Source organism: Electrona antarctica (genome assembly GCF_951216825.1).
Source record: "Electrona antarctica genome assembly, chromosome: 16".
Classification (NCBI taxonomy): Eukaryota; Metazoa; Chordata; class Actinopteri; order Myctophiformes; family Myctophidae; genus Electrona; species Electrona antarctica.
This window is the reverse complement of record NC_136797.1, coordinates 27660786-27683657: the sequence shown is the minus strand read 5'-3', so window position 1 is coordinate 27683657 and position 22872 is coordinate 27660786. Positions and strand designations below refer to the sequence as shown.

The 22872-nt window shown below is 42.6% G+C and overlaps 1 protein-coding gene across 8 annotated transcripts in view; it reads left to right on the top strand.

Annotated features, from left to right (window-relative positions):
• The window catches only part of LOC306940033 (putative E3 ubiquitin-protein ligase HERC1), an 84248-nt gene extending 69980 nt beyond the window's left edge, over positions 1-14268 (top strand). For all 8 annotated transcript variants that reach the window (XM_079524938.1, XM_079524944.1, XM_079524939.1 and 5 more), the window contains exons 68-81: positions 147-328; positions 1480-1635; positions 2018-2140; positions 2311-2413; positions 4186-4355; positions 6427-6565; positions 6959-7128; positions 7954-8123; positions 8688-8853; positions 9164-9240; positions 9598-9850; positions 11039-11191; positions 11789-12094; positions 13745-14268. In XM_079524938.1, coding sequence (XP_079381064.1) covers positions 147-328; positions 1480-1635; positions 2018-2140; positions 2311-2413; positions 4186-4355; positions 6427-6565; positions 6959-7128; positions 7954-8123; positions 8688-8853; positions 9164-9240; positions 9598-9850; positions 11039-11191; positions 11789-12094; positions 13745-13930 — 2354 coding nt within the window. In that variant the 3' untranslated portion in view covers positions 13931-14268. The remainder of the gene's footprint in view (positions 1-146; positions 329-1479; positions 1636-2017; positions 2141-2310; positions 2414-4185; positions 4356-6426; positions 6566-6958; positions 7129-7953; positions 8124-8687; positions 8854-9163; positions 9241-9597; positions 9851-11038; positions 11192-11788; positions 12095-13744) is intronic.
• Positions 14269-22872: the final 8604 nt, after the last annotated feature.

Below are 22872 nucleotides of genomic sequence, written 5' to 3'. Positions count from 1 at the left end.
TGTGTGTGTGTGTGTGTGTGTGCTAATCTCGGCAAACCACTTGACGTTATTAACACTTTTTACGCCCTTACGCTCTTCATTATTATTGTTTTTATGAACCCATACCCTACTGACTTGATGTTGTGTGTGTGTGTGTGTGTGTGCAGGTTACGTAGTGACGCAGCTGGTGACCTCGTGTGGTTCCGACGGTCACTCCATGGCCCTGACGGAGACGGGGGAGGTGTTCAGCTGGGGGGACGGAGATTTTGGGAAACTGGGTCATGGCAACAGTGAGACGCAGAGGAGACCCAAACAGATAGAGAGCCTGCAAGGAGAGGAGGTGGTTCAGGTATGACTGGAGATAATCATCAATTATGTCTACTTCAATGGAGTCATTCTTAATCCATTGAGACCTGGAACGCATCCATGTCACGTTAGCGTTTAACCACATTAACCATTAACCCATTTTGGGGCGGGAACCCCTTTTGGTGTTTTAAACATTGTTATAATTTAGCTATTGAAAAATAGCAGATCTACAAGCTCATAGCGCGCCACCGAGTGGCGCGCTATGAACTTGTAGGTCTGCTATTTTTGAAAAATCGTTAAAATGTGCCTCAAAACTTTCCGAAAATTGTCATGATTTAGAAAACTTTTTTTTTAAAATGTCGACGTCAGGCCTGAATGGGTTAACATCGCCGCCTCTCTTAACCCATTTATGCCTGACGTCGAAATTTCAAAAATGAAATACCTATTCTGTATCAGTGGTGCTCAATATTTCATGTCAAGGACCCCAACAATTATATCTAATTGGCCGCCGACCCCCATCTGAAAATATGTTGTACCAGGAACCCCCCCAGAAGCAAATACTTGAGTTAAAAACATTCGCTCTGAAAGAATATATATTCAAAGATTTGTGCCGCATTTTCACGATTTTTCAAAAATAGCAGACCTACAAGTTCATCGCTATGAGCTTGTAGATCTGCTATTTTTCAATAGCTAAATTATAACATAATGTTTGAAACACCAAAAGGGGTTCCCGCCCAAAATGGGTTAATACAAAAAAATAGTGCATAATAGGCTGAAAAAAAATCTAATTTAGTATGTTGGGACTATTATGTTATGTTATTCTCACCGTGGTCAAAATTCTGTGTAGTAACTCCAGCTGCAGTGAGGCTTCAAATACAGTAATGCTAAGGTTATTTACATTAATCCTGTTTTACCTTTTGTAATTTTACTACTATGGAACTAACTGTATACATTTGTGCAGTGTTTCTTTGTTTCTTCAACATTTACGCCTTTACATTACTATTTTTTTATGTATTTATTTTTATTTATTTCACAAATAATGAAGGCAAATTGGGTCCCATTTTTACAGTCTTTGGTATGACCCGGCCGGGGATCGAACCCCGACCTCCCAGTTTCAGGGCGGACAGCCGGACACTCTAACCACAAGGCCACTGTCTGGTTAATCTGCTTCATCATGCGTACCTCTGTTCCCAGGTGTCGTGTGGCTTCAGGCACTCTGCCGTGGTGACAGCAGACGGTAAACTGTTTACCTTCGGCAGTGGCGACTCTGGCAGGCTGGGTCAGAGGTCGACGTCCAACAAGATGCTTCCCGAAAGGGTGTCCGCTCTCGAGGGATATCACGCGGGACAGGTCAGCAACATTACACCACATTTGTATTGTCTTTTTTTTATTTTTATGTTAACCCGTTTAGGACTGAGACCAAATTCTACAAAATGTATTCTAAATCATCATGAAAAACCTATGTTTCTATCAGTGGTTTTCAAACTACAGTATTTCATTTCAAGGACCCCAAAAATCATATGTAATTGCCCGTCGACCCCCATCTGAAAATATGTTGTATGCATAATGTTCCTGTACCTCCAGTGTTGATTATGGCACAACTTTTTAGTTTTAGTCATAGTCTCTTGAATAGTTTTCTATTTAGTTTTAGTCACATTTTAGTCACCTGGAATGTTTTTGTGTTAGTCGACGAACATGTTTCTTCAACACTGTGTACTGTACTGTACTGTAGGTGTCCTGTGGCCTGAACCACACGTTGGTGCTCTCGTCCGACGGCATGACGGTGTGGGCATTTGGGGACGGGGACTATGGGAAACTGGGCACGGGTTCCTACACCGCCAAGTGTTACCCCCAGGTATGTTGGCGCAACACGCATGTCCTCTCCAACAGCATTAGGGGTCATCACTATGTCCGTACACAGACAAATATGCCCGTGGCTAGACTTGTTCTCGTCCGTGTGGCATTTTTGCTGCTGTTCTTCCCACTGCATTTTAAAAGTACTTACAAATGTTATTTTATTTTCAGAAAATCGAGCAACTGTGCAACAAGGGAATCTGGAAGGTCAGCTGTGGAAGTCAGTTCTCTGTGGTTTTGGCCAACGATGGACATGTTTACACCTTCGGACAAGGTACTTTATTACCTCTTTATTTCTTATTACTTTTAGTACTTTATTATGATGTTTACACCTTCAGACTGTATTATGGGAAGCGGTTAAACTCTAGAGACATAGGCTGCATAATTGTTGATATTGATGACATTCAAATGTAATTAGCCCTTCCCTAAGCCCCACCCACTCCACTCTGCGAAGGCAAGCTGTCCTTCTCACCCATTGAGAAGTATGTTAAATGACGGGATTTCTCCATATAAATAATGGGTCATTTCAGTAGCAAGACCTTCAAAATGTCTTTTAAATCTACAAGGCCTGCAGTAGGCTATGCAGTGGACAAATATGCATGGCATTATTTCAATAAACTAGAAATACGAGGAAATGAGGGAGAAACAGTATCCAACTCAATCAACTTTAACGAGGTCAGACAGGAGCTTTCATGTACGGTATTATTGCCATCACCTGGGTGGGTCAGTCATGTAACTTTCCTGACGTTAAGCTGCGTTTGTTATGGTTTCCGGCCTCAGCTGCCTGACTCAGACGACACAGCTGCATAAGCATATTGATAACCATGACATGATGATTGTCTACTACTGTTACTGTATCAGAGGGACTGACTGTACGTACAATATAATATGAGATGCAAGCGTGTTCCTGCTCATTCTGTTATCATGGTTCCCATAATCTACTAGGGACGTCATCTACTGTCCTAGTGTGTGTGTGTGTGTGTGTGTGTGTGTGTGTGTGTGTGTGTGTGTGTGTGTGTGTGTGTGTGTGTGTGTGTGTGTGTGTGTGTGTGTGTGTGTGTGTGTGTGTGTGTGTGTGTGTGTGTGTGTGTGTGTGTGTGTGTGTGTGTGTGTGTGTGTGTGTGTGTGTGATAAACTTCAGAATGCATGGTAACATATCACTGTTGTGTCGGCATGTGTTCTCCGCGCCTGCGACTCACAATGGGTCTTCACCCACCACCCACGGGGATTTTATGGAGACTTCTAGATACTTAGAGATGGTCACCCTTTACTGTATATCATTACAGCGGTCAACAACACAGCCATGCAAAATAACATTGACAGCTATGAGGTGTCGAAAGCTTGCCATCCTTTAGCAACGGTTGCTAAACTATTTGGATTAGCATTGGACCATCGCTTTTGGGTTGGGGTTTAGCGAAGGGCTAATTGTTTTTTGACAATGGCCCTGACACTGCCTGCATCACTAAAATGATGCAGGCATTGGAAATGGCCAAAAGGACTACTAAAATGGATGCGACACAGACTAGAACTTCAAATGCTCTGCTATAATGTGTTGTAGGCATGTAACGATTCACTCAACTCACGATATGAGGTTCACGATACGATTTTTCACGATATTAAAAAAATACATATTTTAATGAGAAATTACAGTTTTAATTTTATATCATTTATCTTCCCCCCTGAGATTTTTTATTTAACTACATTGCAAAAGAAGTAGCATATTACTTTTGACAGTGCAGAAACATAATTGCCTTCCTTGATGAGCATCAACGACCATCATCACCTGGGCACAGTCACAGACACATACAGCTCCCCTCTACAGTGCTCTATACTGAAAGTGACTATCATTTCTCTCCACATCACACACTAGCCCCCCCTAAAAAAAATATATATATATATATATATATATATATATATATATATATTATTATTTTTTAATCACGATTTTTTGTTTCAATGAATCGATTCATATCGTCGGGATTAATATCGATATACGATATATCGTTACATGCCTAATGTGTTGTCCCCGTCTCTTCTATCCATTAGAGCGGCTGATCGGCCTGCCAGATTCCATGCTGAAGAACAAGACCCATCCCCAGGTGGTGCCGGCGCTGGAGGGTCTGTACATCGTGGACGTCGCTGTGGGCTCCGAGCACGTCCTGGTGCTCACCTCCACGGGAGACGTCTATGCCTGGGGCTGCAACAACGAGGGACAGGTGAGGAAACGGCTCAAATTCTCTCTCAAGGCTTTGGGATTGGTTGCACACAGAGATATCATCTAAGCCAGTGGTTCTCCCCTAGACGGTTCCGCAGGTGACAGGGACAGTGACAATTTAACCCATTTTGACCTGAGATCAGATTCTAAAAATGTCTTCTACATCCTGACAGTTTTCTGAAAAAGCTATGTTTCTATGTCAGTCGTTCTTCGATTTTTCAAAAATAGCAGACCTACAAGCTCGTAGCGCGCCACTCGGTGGCGCGCTATGAGCTTGTAGATCTGCTATTTCTCAATAGCTAGAGCTAATTTTTTTAATACTTAAAAAAGAAAGTCAAGAAAAATACTATCACAGCACCAAAAGTAATCAACAAACTATACTATAAAAATTTAAAACTGTTCAAATATTGGCCAAATTGTCTGCTATTTTCTAAACTTTTTAAATGTTTTGAACATTTTGAACAAAACTTTTGCCTATCATGACATGCCCAAAAAAAAGGGGGATACCGGGTAGAAAGTGCATCGTTCAGAGACACTGATCATTGTCAAAGGCAAGGTCTGGGAGACAGAGGTTTTTACTTTCTCATTTTGAATAAAGAACGGCTGTGACCTCAGGGCTTTGAATAATTCTCGGGACATCATGACCAGACTGAGACAGCTATGGCCTTGTGGACACCACGAAAGCCCTCGGCCTGCTGTGAGCTAAACTGAAGAAGATATTTTAAAACGATTCATGAATTATTAGCCCATTCTGGACGGGAACCCCGGCCTTTTGGTGTTTTAACTAAGCATTATGTTATACTTTAGCTACTTAAAAATAGCAGATCTACAAGCTCATAGCGCGCCACCGAGTGGCACGCTACGAGCTTGTAGGTCTGCTATTTTTGAAAAATCGTAAAAATGCGGCACAAATCTTTGAATATATATATTCTCTCGGAAGACTTTTTTTTATTTCGACGTCAGGCCTAAATGGGTTAGTAATGAGAATGTTGCTTCATCTTGACACTTAAAATGAATCAGGGACCTGTGCATGCTATTGGGAAATATATTGTTGTAACATTGTTGTCATAGATATAAAAACCTGCCTCAGTTCATTGGAGCGACCTTTATACAGCTGTAAGGCGGAAGGCACGCTGCGTCGCTGCCACTCAAGTGACTACTGGCCAATCACAGCGTGTCTTTTCCGGTACTTATCGATTCAATCCAAAGGAGCTTTATTGGCATGAGAAAACAAACGTTTACATCGCCTCTGATTGGCCTACCGGACTTCCCCTTCTGTGAGAAGGTTGGCAAGCAAGGTCTGGGAGACAGAGGTTTTTACTTTCTCATTTTGAATAAAGAACGGCTGTGACCTCAGGGCTTTGAATAATTCTCGGGACATCATGACCAGACTGAGACAGCTATGGCCTTGTGGACACCACGAAAGCCCTCGGCCTGCTGTGAGCTAAACTGAAGAAGATATTTTAAAACGATTCATGAATTATTAGCCCATTCTGGACGGGAACCCCTTTTGGTGTTTTAACTAAGCATTATGTTATGCTTTAGCTACTTAAAAATAGCAGATCTACAAGCTCATAGCGCGCCACTGAGTGTAGGTCTGCTATTTTTGAAAAATCGTGAAAATGCGGCACAAATCTTTGAATATATATATATTCTCTCTGAATACTTTTTTTTATTTCGACGTCAGGCCTAAATGGGTTAGTAATGAGAATGTTGCTTCATCTTGACACGAGGCCTGCCAGGAACATAGACACGTAGAATAGCGTACCATGCCACACCCGGAAAATCCGTTTTAGCAGCGATGTATTCTTTAATGAAAACAAACGTTTACATCGCCTCTGATTGGCCTACCGGACTTCCCCTTCTGTGAGAAGGTTGGCAAGCTTCCACTTGTGTCACAGAAGCTTGCCTCCTCTCGAGATGCAAACGCCCCAGAGCCTAACCACCTTAATGTCTATGGTTACAGTATGTCAAACACAAAAGAATATCGTTCTTTTTCTGTCCCAAAGTGGTACAAAACAACCAGCTCTTCTAATTGTAGCTACGGTGCTGTTGTGTCCGTGTGTTTCCAGCTCGGGTTAGGCCACTCCAACCCAATAAAGGAGCCCACCTTGGTGACGACACTCCAGGGGAAAAGCATCACACAGATATCTGCTGGACGGTGCCACAGCTCAGCATGGACCACCCCCTCTACCTCCACTAAAGCCTCAGGTACATCTCTCTCTCTCTCTCTCTCTAACTCTCACAGACATCTCTCTCTGACATCCTGTACAGTTTCCCAAACAGTGGGTCGGGAGTCTCGGGACCTAGTTTTTTTTTTCTTTTTTTTTTATCAGTATTTGAATAGTTTATCAGTAGTAAACTATTCAAACATTTTTTTCAAATTTAATAATAAATACATACAAATCAAGAAATAAAAATTTGCTGTCAAAAACAACACTGGTGCAGACTACACATTCAGTAGTATAGTACTGTATCTAATATGGTCTTTCTTCTCCAGGTGGCTCCATCAGTAGTACAGTACTGTATCTAATATGGTGTTTCTTCTCCAGGTGGCTCCATCAGTAGTATAGTACTGTATCTAATATGGTGTTTCTTCTCCAGGTGGCTCCATCAGTTTCCAGCTGGGCCTTCCACAGGCCGTCCCTCCCCAGTACAACACTCTGAAAGACTGCGACCCCGATGCCCTCAACATGCGTCTCAGAGTGCTCTACCACTTTTCTGATCTCATGTACAAGTCCTGGAGGCTGCTCAACCTAGACCCCAAGAGTCAGGTACAAGAAAGAACAACTCCCGATATGAAAAGCCTTTTGTCTTCCTACGGATTGAAGCTACGGTCCGCCAATGTCTCGAGAGGGAAAGAGAATACAGTATAGTAGTAGGAGTCTTGTTTAATAATGTTGAAGATCCGCAGCAGCAGTCAAGCCAGACAAACGCGTTTCGGCGTGCAGGCCTGCACGCCGAAAGAGTGCAGATTTTATTCTCTTTCTATACGTTTTCCCTGAATCTGCACCCAGCACACGCCTGAAAAGACTGTGTGAAATGTCTCGAGAGGGAACATTGGAACAATGTATGGACTACTACAGTAAAGATGGCAGTGCATCGAGTGTTCAATTCGAGGCAGCGTTTGCTTCAAATAGCTGGATTGACAGCAGGGTCTAATTCTAATAGAAGAGTAGGGAGACCACAGCCTAACCATTGCAGATGTACTAGTGATATTGTATTAACATACTCTACCGTAGAGATTGGTTAAAATAACGTTTTACTCAATAACCCATTCTGGACGGGAACCCCTTTTGGTGTTTTAACTAAGCATTATGTTGTACTTTAGCTATTGAAAAATAGCAGATCTACAAGCTCATAGCGCGCCACCGAGTGGCGCGCTACGAGCTTGTAGGTCTGCTATTTTTTTTAAATCGTAAAAATGCGGCACAAATCTTTGAATATATATTCTTTCAGATCGAACGTTTTTTTTTATTTCGACGTCAGGCCTAAATGGGTTAAAATCCTGGATTGTTGCTTTACAATCCCCGTCGTCCTCCCTGTAATCCTTCTCTGTGCCTCGTCTGTCCTTGGTCTCCTCCCTCCCTCCCTGCCAGGGGTCAGCATCACGCTACAACTCGGGCCCGGCAGCGATCATCCAGGGCCCGCTGAGAGGGCTCCTGTCCCCCAAGGTCAACACTCTGCCTCTGGTGCGCTCCATCGGCAGGACCATGACCCAGGGCAAGACCTACGGCCCCCAGATCACCGTCAAGAGGATCTCCAGCAGGTACAATGACAGTTCTGTTGGTGCTCAGTTTGGCAGGGTGATTATAGAACACACCTTTACTTGTTTTGCCTCACTTTTACATAGACCAGTGGTTTTCAAACCAGCGGTCTCCTGAGGGGGTTCCAGGTGGTCCCCAGCTAAATGATGGAGAGTTGGTAACCAAATGGACCCTTACAGATTTTTAACTCTTGGGATTAATTGTTGTTAAACGGCTGCATTACTTATTTTACAAGAAGTCTACACAATTAGAGAATGTGGAAGAATTGTTATTTTAATCAACGTGTGCCTGTTGTCTCTCCTAAACCAACATCAATGCAACATGGAATTGTACAAAATGTGCTATATAATATTTTATTTGATCTTCAGTAGTAAGAAAGGGTCTGTGAAATGCTTGAGTGTTCACAGTTGACACATAATAAGAAAAGTTGAATTGTAATTGTACTGGTTGTACTGAATTGACCGATCTGTCTTTAACCGATCAGATTAAAGACGGATTAAAAACGGTGTCTGCTTGACAATTATGGTCACGTTCCGTTCCGGTGTGTTCCCTTGAACTTTCTACAGAGGGCGCTCCAGCAAACCGATCTTTGTTCAGATCGCCAAGCAGGTGGTCAACCTGAACCCTCAGGAGCTGCGGCTTCCGTCACGTGCTTGGAAGGTGAAGTTGATCGGAGAGGGAGCCGATGACGCTGGAGGTGTCTTTGATGACACCATCACAGAGATGTGTCAGGTAGGAGAAGCAGTGTTGAGCAGTTCAAATTCATATCTATTCATGGCCCATTTTGCCCATTCAATGCTGGGTTATTCAGCATTTTTGCCATCCCATCTGAAAAGATTTTGTTCCAGAGACCCCCCCCCCCCCCCCCCCCCCCCCCCCCCCCCCCCCCCCATATTGAGAAGTGTGTCACAAAATGTAATTTGTCAACACCTTTCTACAAAGCGTTTCTACAATGTGCCGCCTTGTGAATTTGTAGAATACAAGTTCACTGAATCCAGGTTTGACACAGATCACATGCTATGTGTCTGTCTCTCCCCCCCAGGAGATCCAATCTGGTGTGGTGGACCTTCTCATCCACACTCCAAACACCTTCACTGACGTGGGCAGCAACACAGACAGGTACACATGAAAAAGACAGCGTTCTGTTAAAATAACAGGCCAGTTCATCCTTGACCAAAAACACTGTTTCGGCCTCAAATGTCCTTCTTCAAGGTCTTCTTCAAGGCTTTCTTATGGGACTCTGGGCATTTGAGGCCAGCGTTCCGCCAGGGATGAACTAGCCTGTTTTATTAAAACTTGACGTTGAGAAGAGTGCCTTGGAATCTTTTTCTTTCTCTACTGAATATAAAACACTGATCACATCAGCCTCATCCACTGTGCATTCACCCCACGCACGACAACTAAATACAGCCATGCAATGAAATAAATAGACCCGCCTCTTAATATGTTTTCTGTTTTTGCCGCACCCGTTGCCAGGTTCCTGCTGAACCCAGCGGCTGTTTCAGAGGACCACATGGTCCAATTCCGCTTCCTGGGTATTCTGATGGCCGTGGCGGTCCGCACCAAAAAGCCCCTGGACCTGCACCTGGCCCCTTGGGTGTGGAAGCAGCTCTGCTCCATCCCCCTGTCTGGAACGGACCTAGAGGAGGTGGACCTGCTCACCTTCCGCTCCTTGCACGGCATCCTTCACCTGGACAACAGTGAAATCACTGAGGACAATTTCCCTGTGGTGAGACGTTGTCTTATATTGCTTTAATCCATTTTGACCTGAGATCGGATTCTAAAAATGTCTTCTACACCCTGACAGTTTTCTGAAAAAGCTATGTTTCCATGTCAGTCGTTCTTAGATTTTTCAAAAATAGCAGATCTACAAGCTCGTAGCGCGCCACTCGGTGGCACGCTATGAGTTTGTAGATCTGCTATTTTTCACCAAAAGGGGTTCCCGCCCAGAATGGGTATTTGGTTAATTGACTGACTTTAGTGTGATGTATATTTTGTGGTTAAGGGTGTGGTCCCACCGAGATGCGTCTAGAAACACGTCACCAGCTAAACAATAGTTCTCCTATGGTAGCGGTTTCGGGTGTTATCAGACAATTTTATAACCGTCGTCGGCCCTTATCAAGACCATGCAGTGGAGCCAGGATGGACATTTCCTACATATTGACGTTGTTGTCAGCCATTGTCCGACGTCGCGTCGTCCGATTACTAACCCTAGTCTTAACCGGCCAGGCGGCCACGTAAGTAAACATAAAGTGAAGTTGTATAGCGCTGTTTCACGTTGTTTTCGCGTCGGTGGCAGTAATTTCACTTCCACGTTTCCTACTCGCCTACTCACGGTAGGCAGTATGTAGGAAATGTCCATATTGCTTCATTGCATGGTCTGATAAGGAACATATTGGTGATTATCGGTTGATGACATTCAAAGCGGGTGTCTTCCGTTCCGTGCGCTCCTCTCTTGCACTGCCTTGTTTGTATAGCGTTTTTTTTGTGTATAAAAGTTTAAATATTCTCAACTTTCGCACCACGCATCACAGTGCTTTGTTAACACTTAGACTGCAGGATAAATTAATCGTAATCCCCATTTGACTGCCGTTGTTTTTCACTAACCTTTGAACAATCACCTGGTTCAAATGTAACGTCCATCAACCCATTCTGGGCGGGAACCCCTTTTGGTGTTTTAACTAAGCATTATGTTATACTTTAGCTATTATAAAATAGCAGATCTACAAGCTCATAGCTTGTAGGTCTGCTATTTTTGAAAAATCGTGAAAATGCGGCACAAATCTTTGAATATATATTCTTTCAGAAGACTTATTTCGACGTCAGGCCTAAATGGCGTAATATGCAATGTCCTGTCCAAACCAACAAATAAAATCAAATGTTTTCTTCTCTGCTTTCCCCCCATACTCGTTCGTAGATGATCCCATTGGATTCGTTCATGGCCCACAGTGCTGATGGAAAGCTGGTTCCTGTAGTCCCTGGAGGTCACAATGTCTCCCTGACCTTTGCCAACAGGACTGAATATGTGGAAAGAGCTCTAGAGTTTAGGCTGCACGAAATGGACTCTCAGGTCAGTGGATTTACTCAGCAAACAGTAATAACAATAATTATAATAGGGCTGAACAATTTGGTCAAACTGTTTTATTGGGCAGATGTTGATGATGATTTTACCAGCGTGATACTTGTACAATGAATTAACTACTCACCTATGCCGCCGCTGTAGAGGTTCCACCATAAACAAAGAAACATACTTCCTCCTCCTCTTCAAAATAAGAGCTACTTGTAATGATTAGTCAACACTAGTTTTATTTCTTAAGTGAACTTACAGGATGTGTAGATGGACATTTATAGCACCCGGAGAGATAATGCTTTGAATGGGTCCAACGGCGTAAAGGTCTCTCCTGTCACAGCAGCCTACCTGTAGGCTACAGTACTGTTACGGACTGTCACTGCCTGCAAGGATGTACTTTGTTTGGCCGCCACACCATTTCTTGTAAACGTTTTAGTTCAGAAGTGGGTCCTCCGTGCAGGCGTGCACTGTAGGCTACCAGTGGCGCCGTCAGGCGCCACTCAATGAGACTAAAACTAAATGAAAACTATTTGAAAAGACAGTGACTAAAACTAAAATCAAAATGTGCTTGTCAAAATCACCAACACTGTCTTCCAGGTGTCGGCAGTCAGAGAGGGCATGTCCACCATCATCCCGCTGCCCCTCCTCTCCCTGCTGACGGCGCGGCAGCTGGAGCAGCTGGTCTGCGGTCTGCCCGAGGTCTCCGTGGAGATGCTGAAGAGGCTGGTGCGCTACCGCGACATCACAGAGAGCCACCAGCTCATTGGCTGGCTGTGGGAGAGCCTGGAGGAGTTCACCAATGAGGAGCGGGTGCTCTTCCTGCGCTTCGTGTCGGGCCGGTCCCGGCTGCCCACCAACGCGGCCGACATCACCCAGAAGCTCCAGATCATCAAGGTCGACAGGGTAAGGCAGTGTTGATTTTGTCGACTAGTACTATGAGGAAAAATGTTCGTCGGACACCTTTTTTCACTGATGAAAACGCAATGAAAACTAAGCTATGATGACTAAGTATGTACTAAATATGTTGACAATTTTACAAATAAAAACTAGACTAAAATGTTAGGAAGGGACTAGTGGACAAGAGATCCAGTATTTAAGTAAAAAACAAAAGTCGATATAAAAAATGAATTAATCCAAAGAAAAAAGACAAAAGTAATTTTACACTTGGTGGAACAGGAGGGGAAAACCTGTGTACTCTCTACTGCCCCATCTGGCGGAGTCAGGTTAAGATCTACAAGCACGCACACACAAATCGGCCATTATGGCGGCATCAAGGCCCGCCACAATACATTTTAGTCGACTAAATCAACTGTAGATTTAGTCGACTAAAATCTTATATTTTGTCAACTAAAACTAACACTAAAGCATTTCAGATAACTAAAATACGACTAAAACTAAATCAAGTTTTATTCCAAAGACTATGACTAAACAAAAAATCATAATTTGCTGCTAAAATCAACACTGAGGGTAAGTATTCTCTAAATCCCAAAACACCGGACCGGGACCTGTTTTTGGGTCACACGACCATTGTTTTTATGGGTCACGGGTAATTATGTGAAGAAAAAGGGAATGTCCGCAGCACACGATAGCTGCTCTCCCCGAGAGAGCAGCTATCCCTTTTTCTTCACTTGATTATTTTTGGGTCCGGCACCGTGTTTAAAGAAACTGTGGGCATGTGCATAATATCCTACCTCTTTTTTCACTAATAAATCTCCCTTTATTACTTTACTCGCGGCGCATCCGCCTATTTTCAGCATGCGACACCACCACCACCACCACCGCACCACGAGTATAAATCAGGCTTTAACCCATTTAGACCTGAGGACGCGTCTGTGTCACCTTAGAGCTTTTAACCACTTTAGGCTTGACGTCGAAATAAATAAATAAAAAGTCTTCTGAAAGAATATATTATATTTGGCCCAGGCGGTGGCGTAACCGTCTGGGCACCCGACTGGTAATCCAGTCGCAGTGTGCCGCGGGTTCGACTCCCGAGCCCGACACGGCCTTTACTGCATGTCTTCCCCCATCTCTCTCCCGTTTCCTGTCAGCCTACTGTCTGTCCCTTCAAAAACCAATAAAAGGCGTAAGCCGCAAAAAAATATCTTTAAAAAAAAAAAAAGAATATATTATATTCAAAGATCTGTGCCACATTTTCAGGATTTTTCAAAAATAGCAGACCTACAAGCTCGTAGCGCGCCACTCGGTGGCGCGCTATGAGCTTGTAGATCTGCTATTTTTCAATAGCTAAAGTATAACATAATGCTTAGTTAAAACACCAAAAGGGTTTCCGTCCAGAATGGGTTAACTCATTCACCGCCACCAGGGGGCGCCAAAAGTCCCAGACCGCCACCATATATATCTTTTTTTTATTTCATTTTATTATTATTATTATTTTTACCATGTTAAAAAACACAAAAAACACGTCCTTGGCGCTCCAGGACATCATGAAAAAGAAGTTAAATAAGTCCTTGGCACCCAATGGGTCGAGCCCATCAGCGACGCTCTCTCTTCTTTTTCCCTTTCCTCCTCTCCTCTCCTCTCCTCTCGAACCAGCCGATCAACGGTCTTCCCACAGCGCAGACCTGCTTCTTCCTGCTGCGCCTGCCTCCGTACACCAGCCAGGCGGTCCTCGCCGAGCGCCTGCGCTACTCCATCCACAACTGTCCCTCCATCGACATGGACAATTACATGTTGTCACACAACACGGACGCGGCGGACAGCTCCGACACAGAGTACTGACACAGCCAATCACGCTGGCCCGATGAATGTATGTATGAGTGTGTGCGTGCGTGTGTGTGTGTGCGTGTGTGTGTGGGTGCTGTATGTATGTCTTATGATGCCATGCACATTATTATGCACTGAACAGATTATTATTTGCCAAACCTGTACTGTAGGCGTACTATTTTTGGGTTATGTAATATGTTTTCTTGTTTTATTGTCCACTGTAAATGTGTTGTGATGCAGTGCTTGCTCCCTAACATTATAGGAATAATTATAGAAAGAGATTTGTTTTTTTTGTAAATATATTGTCCAGATGGCGACAACGTATCACTTTGAAAATATTTAAGATGGGGGGGGGGGGGGGGGGGGGGGGGGAAGATTTATTAAACTGTCTTGGAAAGTCATTGTAAAATAAAACTTGATTATATATATAAGCTGTGTGGTGTGGATTTTGTCAAAAAAATGATATATTTCTTTTGAGACTGTTTCCAGCGGCATCGTTGAAGACATTTTTAGTCTCACTAACAGAACAATCACACAAGTAACTGAATAGAAAACCATGAATGTTGCATATTTCATGCAGGAACAGAAAGACAACCTAAAACTGTCTGTAAAACCTGAAATATAATGACATTAAGTTAGTTCATTTAGTTATGGTATTTGACAGTTGACACAAATATAGGAGGCATCTTGAAGCTGTAAGGTGTAACTGTAAATTAAGAACTTGAAATAGCCGATCTACAAGCTGACAATAGCTTAGAGTCTCCCTTATAACATTACGAACAGATTCGTTTCGCCACTTGTACTGTAGTTGTAGATATTATTCTGCCAGGTTGAAAGTGGTTAAAATATACAGTATTATATTCTTTTAGTTTTTAGGATTAGCCTCTGCATTAGGAAATTAGTACTAAGTAATAATATTTTAAATAAAATAAATATTTCACAATTGTTTGTTTTGTTACATACTGTATAGCTCAAGGCTCACCTGGACTATATCAATTGTTAAAATGCACCATTTTAACAATTATAAAGTAATACAGTTAACAAAATAATTAAGGTTTATCTACGTGTTAAAGACAAACTCACTGCTGTCGCCCAACAAGCCCACGTAGTACAATTTAGACCTAATGTATACTGCCTGGGCACTACATTTAGCTGAGCATGAGCTTTGAGATCAAGTCTGTTTCAGCAGTTATACGTGTGTGTGTGTGTGTGTGTGTGTGTGTGTGTGTGTGTGTGTGTGTGTGTGTGTGTGTGTGTGTGTGTGTGTGTGTGTGTGTGTGTGTGTGTGTGTGTGTGTGTGTGTGTGTGTGTGTGTGTGTGTGTGTGTGTGTGTGTGTGTGTGCGCGTGTGTGCTATTAAACTTGTAGATCGTATATTTTTGCCGAATTATCCGTCCAGAATAGTGGTCAAGTAGTGTAGCTACTCAAAATCAGCTACATGTTAGATATGTAGTGTTGTTCTGTTTGTTTGTTTCATTTCAGAAACCCATTTGCCCATAGCAATAATTACATGAAAGAGCAATAGTGCGCACCAACTATTTGCATTTTCTAAGCCATTTTAATCCACCCTAATTCAATCCTCCCGAGTGTAATGTTGTCCTGAGTCAGCAGCACAGCTGAAGGTATGTGTCTGCCATTTGTCTGAGGAAGTGAGAAGTGCTTCGGCTTGTGACCTTATTACCCATCTGTTTCCCTCTGTGCTGCTTGGGATTCAGCCTGCAGTCAGCAGCCTTGCAGCATGAGAGGGAGGGGGAATCTTCTTCACAAGGGCTCGCGCCGAATATAAATAGTAGCCTACCATCCATCTATCAACATAATTAGTACACAAATTTAGAAAGGCCAAAGGAGGGGGAAAATGTGCCAGGATTTTCTGTTGCAAGTATGATTACTGCTGAACTGGAATGCTTGTGGTCTACTTGTCATCCTGTGTGTTGTGCACACAGGTGCATGCTCAGGTGTAGGCTACTGTATCATAGGCTACTGTATCATGGGCAACTAACTCTAACACACATGCACATGGATAACAAAATGTATTTTTGGGGGTGCCATTTGTCTACTAAAATAACAGCACACCTATATTTAGCTGTTAATGCATTGTTTAACAAGACTAGGTCAAATAGTATATGGTTGGACGTGTATAAAACACTGGAGAGTGTTTCATTTGAAACGACGGATACAGTAAGACAGTGGTGATGTGGCCCGGCCGGCGGTAACAAGAAAGGGGAAAGCTGGGCACCTAGGAAGAGTGGGGCCAGTAGGGAAATGTGGGCACCTGGAAGAGAAGAGTGGTCACCAACACAGAGTGGGCACTCTTCTCAAAAATGCGACAATCATCACCAGGCACATTTATTGTTGACCTGCTAAAATATACAAACAGCACCTCAAAATACCCTTCAGCAGTTTACTTTGTCAATTCTGGAATTACAAATATACTGTATGTGCAATTCTTAATCAAAATGTCCTCTCACATTGCAGTATTTTCTCCCTGTGTTTGAAATAACAGCAAGGAGGGAAAGAGGTCTGTGTGGAGATGTATTTGGTGAAGGTGGTAGTAGTCACAGTTTTCACTGAGACAATAAAAGATTTCAGCCTTGATCAACAGGGAAAATGTTGTGCAATGAAAGAAGAATGGCCTTAGCAGCTGATGAGATGAAGTGGCATCTTCCCATTACTGTACCTGGTGGTAACTGGAGCAAATTTGTAGTACTGTACACTATAGGTGTACAGTATGCAACTTGCATTCACCTAGATATAAATACATACACAAACATGCATACTTGCACATGCACACAGGCCCACACATGCGTGGATAGATGCAAACGTAAGCTAGAATGTCACTTGCATTTCACAAAATGAGGAAATGTTTTAGGTCATGTAAAAAAATTATAATGATGAGGCGCCCACTGGCCTAGTGGTCCAGGCACATTCCACATTATAGGCTCTGGCATGACAGCGCGTTGCATGTTCGAGTCCCATTCATGGCGGGAAGAGATTCCCTTCTCTCTCTCTCTCCCTCTTTCCTGTCATTCTTCACTTGTATCTATCAATAAAAAGGCAGAAAAAACAAAAACATCATACAAATTATCATAATGCTGCATTATGACCTTTATGTCTTTGAATCCACTTACAATTTATTTGGCAACAGTCATCAGCATTTAAAGCTTGTATGCTTCAATGACAAATTGTCAACACATTTTTGCCTAAGCATGACTTAAGCTTAAGGTAGTGTTAACCCATTTTGGGCGGGAACCCCTTTTGGTGTTGGCATTATGTTATGCTTTAGCTATTGAAAAATAGCAGATCTACAAGCTCATAGCGCGCCACTCGGTGGCGCGCTATGAGCTTGTAGGTCTGCTATTTTTGAAAAATCGAAGAATGACTGACAGAAACATAGCTTTTTCAGAAAACTGAAAATAGCAGATCTACAAGCTCGCTATGAGCTTGTAGATCTGCTATTTTTCAATAGCTAAAGCATAACAATGCTAACACCAAAAGGGATTCCCGCCCAAAATGGGTTAAGGCCATATTATTACTAACATCTACTCCTATGTTCATTCATATGAACAGGAGGGTTAGAGGAGAGACCGTTGATGTCCTCCTGCATTGCAGGGCTCTACTGTGGCTTAGGATAAATGGACACAAGGGAGTACCGAGGTAGCCGTGAAGGTCACATCTAATCCCTTTGGAACCGGAATATAATTCCTTTGGTTGATTTTGGTCTTTTCCTAACATACAGTGTACAGTCAGTAGCCTACAGTGTATATATCACAGACATCACACTGTGTACAGTATTTCCTGTGATCCTGTTTCAAACGGCTGAAGACATGATACAATATTTGACACTATAATCACCTTAACCACGGCTGAATTGGCAACAATAGGCCTAGAGGCTTTTTGAGAGTATTCACCTGTAATTACCAGTTTGAATATGGGTCACATCTCACAAATGGAACCACATATTTTCATTCAGTCAGCCAAGAAATGTAAATTGATTTTTTTTTTCGCAAAGAGAGATTTAACATTCGGCGTTGTTTATTGCCTAAAAGCTGTGGCATGACCTTCAATACACTGCATTTTGCTCTATTATAACTCATTAGTTGTCCCTGTTACAAGAGCAGTGAGTCATTTACTGAGACACGCTTTGATTTGAAAGCACAGACCATAAATTATGCAGGCATGGCAATACATGTAATACTTGCTATTCCCACAGGGGGGCACTAAGGTTGTTGCAATTTGATGCAGTACTTCTTCTGTAGCACTACATTGAACACAATGTGATCATGTTGTTTTTTCATTTAACCATACAATTAGCCTACAGAAAGTTGAACATCTGTGTGTGTGTGTGTGTGTGTGTGTGTGTGTGTGTGTGTGTGTGTGTGTGTGTGTGTGTGTGTGTGTGTGTGTGTGTGTGTGTGTGTGTGTGTGTGTGTGCGTGTGCGTGCGTGTGCGTGTGTGCGTGCGCGCACACGTGAGAGAGAGAGCATTGTTTTGACCTCAAAGTCTGCTCTATTAATCTGCTCTGTTTTCTATCACTGCCTCCCTTGTTCTTTATCACACTAGGCTGCTACACTCATCATGGATGGGTCAGTTGGTTTGGTCTTATTTGACCAAGACTTTGTTCATTTATTATGGCATCTTTTATGCTTATTTCCATGCACATCTCTTATAAAATCTAGACATACGGTAAGCCTATAGCCCTTATGATATCTTATCAGCATAAAAACGGTTCTCAACCTCATCAACCTGGAAAGGCTGGTCTCTGCATGATTGTAATTGTATGCAGCAAGCACAGTTTTACAGACGTGTCCATTAAACTCCATTTATTCGTCAAATTCCTGACTACAAAATAAAATAACGACACACTAAAATGTCTAAGGTGTCATGGAGGAGTATAAACAATATCACCAGCAATAATTGTATTAGACATTTTAGACATATTACACAAAATTGAACCCCTACATTTACAAATGTAAAGAACGCTCCACCGTTACACATAATGTACAAAGATACAGTATGTGGAACTAAAACATTCTGTCATAATCAGCCATTAACTATCTCATTTCTCTAAATGTAATACTCCAATTTAAAGGAAAGAACAACTATGAATTAATCCATGTAATATTGTAATTTAACAAGACCTGAACTCTTTAAAGTTTAAACCCTTGGACGCTTAAATTAGGACCAATTTCAGCACCCAGCCACACATGCATCAATCATTCCCAAGAATTGTCAAAGAAAAGCTTGTTAATTGTAATTGTAATTTCATATTTTTGTCTTTTTGTCTTTTCTTTGCGTAATGATATTTGAGAAGTGCTTTGATTTCCCAAATTTCAAATGGCAGCGATCCCACAATACACATGTATACATGTTGCAAATGTATTGGGTTTTCATAATGTGAAAACGTTTACTCATGTGAAAAAACATGTATTGTTGTCTTCTAATGCATAAATCAATTTAACCATTTAAACCCTACATAACTGTACTTAATTGACCGCTGTCCCCTAGGGCTCTATACTTGGCCCACTCCTTGTTCCCCTCTATACACTAATTCTTATTGCCAAAGCTCATTTTTGTCGAATGTAAACTCTAACCATACCCACAAGAGGTTCAGCTGGTCATGATTTGCATTAGCAAATAAATATGTCTAGTGAAAACCAAGAAGTACACACCAAACACCACACAAAAGGTGTATTTATGACACTATACTAAAAAAAGCATCCATTCCCAAGATACTAGAGCCTGCTCCAGCATTCCAAATACAGTAGACCTCCACACAGGTGCCTACGGTATGTACTGTAAGTAGGTAACCTGTGCTAGGCTTGTCCCAAGTTCAACCCAGGTTGGATAGCACGCTAAATTAAAACACAGAAGTGCTCTTCTAGCAGCCTCTTAACCCTCTTAACTTCTGCTCTAGATCAGGGGTTCTCAACCCGTGGGTCGCGACCCCTCGGGGGGTCGCCAAAATATTTTAGGGGGTCCCCAAATTATTTAAAAAAAAAAAAAGATATTTTCACGATTTTTCAAAAATAGCAGACCTACAAGCTCGTAGCGCGCCACTCGGTGGCGCGCTATGAGCTTGTAGATCTGCTATTTTTCAATAGCTAAATTATAACAATGCTTAAAACACCAAAAGGGGTTCCCGCCCAAAATGGTTTAAGGTTATTGTAGCAGTCAATTTATATTGGGGGTCGGGAGGGGGCGGGGCGGGGGTCCCGAGACATTGCCAAAGCATTTCCGGGGGTCCCCGGCCCAAAACGTTGAGAACCCCTGCTCTAGATGACTCCATGTACTTTATATTGGCTTTTATCCATTATGCATGGGCATAGAAGGTTTCCACCCAACAGCAACACGCTATTGTGTTCATGACTTTGTAAACAACTCTGTGACGTTCTCGTGATAAACGGCACCTGTCTCAGGCATTGAGTTGTAATCATGATTAGATCAAGATGATATTTGCTGAGTGTGTGTGTGACCTAATTCCATATAGCACACGGATAATCAAGTCTCGCACAACATTGTGTAATGAGAAATATTAATCACACTCCCTGCAAATTGAATTCCCAGCAAATGTTAGATGCCAGGCCATTTTTATCACATATTTTATGCTAAGGGTTAATAAATATTACTGATTCACGCAATCTAATTTTATTCTCTTGTTTTCATATTGTCTGCGTTCCATCTCATATGTCCATGTTTTACCCTTCCATTTTGGACAGACTTAAATAAAATACAATTATCATGATGGAGAAACCATTAGAATGATAAGAAATGTTTCTGAGAATCTCCAGAGGCAGAAATGAGATTAAACTGGATGCTACTGTAGGTATTAGAAATTGTAGATATTTTAGATTCAATATTGGTAGAAACAAAGAGGCTGTGAGAGGAACGTGTGTTAGTTTGAGTTAGAAAACAAGAAAGCCACGCAATACTCACCTGAATTAATGTCCTGAATATACTCGCCCACGCATGTGCGCACGCATGCACACACACACACACACACACACACACACACACACACACACACACACCACACACACACACACAGGCTCATCATGTAATCATTGTGGGCTATGGTGCATGCAGGCAGAACTGAAAGGTCACAGGTCGAAGCAGTAGGCTTCAACTTCTCTGTTTCACTATTCAACCTTGACCAGAAGCTAGACCCAAGCATACATTATGAAATGACTGGAATGGGGGGGGGGGGGGGGGGGGGGGGGTTGTAGGGTTGGATCAGACTTTGAAGATATGGGAGTGCCATACCTTTGGTTGCTTTGTAGGCCAAAAAAGCATTGTTTGTTTTGTATTCTGTGCGGGCAGCAACCGGGAGCCAATGGAAGGAGCGGAGAAGGGGGGAGATGTGAGAATGTTGGCTGGTTGAAGACCAAGCAATAAGCATGCTGCCACATTCTGTGTGGGTGTTAGATATTTACAAGCGTTTGCTACAAACTGTACAACCAAAGGTTCTGCTATGCTCCATTGAAAGAGCAGCAATAACCTGTTCTCCAAACTGCTTAGTGTCCTTGAAATATCACTTACCTTAAGTTAAAGGTTCTGTAAGGTGTGTGTGTGTGTGTGTGTGTGTGTGTGTGTGTGTGTGTGTGTGTGTGTGTGTGTGTGTGTGTGTGTGTGTGTGTGTGTGTGTGTGTGTGTGTGTGTGTGTGTGTGTGTGTGTGTGTGTGTGTGTGTGTGTGTGTGTGTGTGTGTGTAATAGCTCTAGATTCACACATGCCATACTGTACATGGCAGCCGTTCCTCCTTAGTTGTCTCCACCAGGCCGAAGGCATGGGGAGAGAGTATGTGTTGCACTCCGTCCGTCCATGCGTCTGTCCGTCTGTCCATTACCAGCTAATCTCCGGCACCGTTGGCCCCATCCATGCCACACTGTGCACACACTCCCTGGATGCCAACGACGAACCTCTGCCCCAAATATTCCACAACGGCCTGTTATAGTGCCACCATGAGGCCGATTTGGGCAAAGTTTTCGGTATACACTATCTCCAAATTCTCCATAGTATATGTGATCAACACGGATCTGCACCATTTCCCATATTCCATCCTGATTGGCTAAGATTGGCATCCAAAGCTTGCATGATTGGTCCGTTTCAAACGAAACGCAACAAATCACACCCACAGTGTGCAATTTCCATGAAATTATACACGCACATTTCCACTAGGCCGAGGATGCCATGCCACTTAATTCTTTCCAAAACAGCCTCTGTGAATGAATTGGTGCCTGGAGAACATTATGGAATATAATCTACTTTGATATGTCCTGATGTAATTGTGTAAACTGTAAAGTAACTTATGGGCCTTAATAACCTTGGTTAAGTTACCGGTATAAGAGTTACCAATTAGCAATCAGGTGATGGTTTGCCTCACCTGCTTAAAAGGCATGCTACAGGTAGGCATTTCAGTCCTTGCTAGGGGAGAGCTAAATGCTATAGCATTTGTATTTATAAGGTTTTCCCTGTTTATAGTTTCTTAAGTTACTAGTTTGTTTCATTTTCTTTAGTTGTCAAGTGTTTATTCAGGTCTGTTATTTGGAGTGTTGTTTTGGTCAGTCTTATTTATTTTTGAACTATTATTTTGCCCGGGCTACGCTAGCTGTGAATTAACCTGCACTGGAGAGGTAAATAAAAACCCTGCATTTTTGGACTGGTCAACTTTTTGGAGCCTTGTCATTGTAGAGGCCAACTCTACATAGAGGCCAACTCTACAATGACACTTAAGAACGTGGCTAAAACAATATACTGTAAAATATATATTTTTACCACCAATGACTGAGAGACATATTGACTTTTTGTCTCTGGTAGGCCAGACAGGCGAAGGCCAGATACTATGTTTTTGCACCTGTCCGTCCATCCGTGTGTCTGTGAGCAGCTAATCAGGGACTCAGGGAATTTGCTTTAGGCTGACTCTGGCTCATTTACATGGATGTGAAAACTTGACATTAATGAG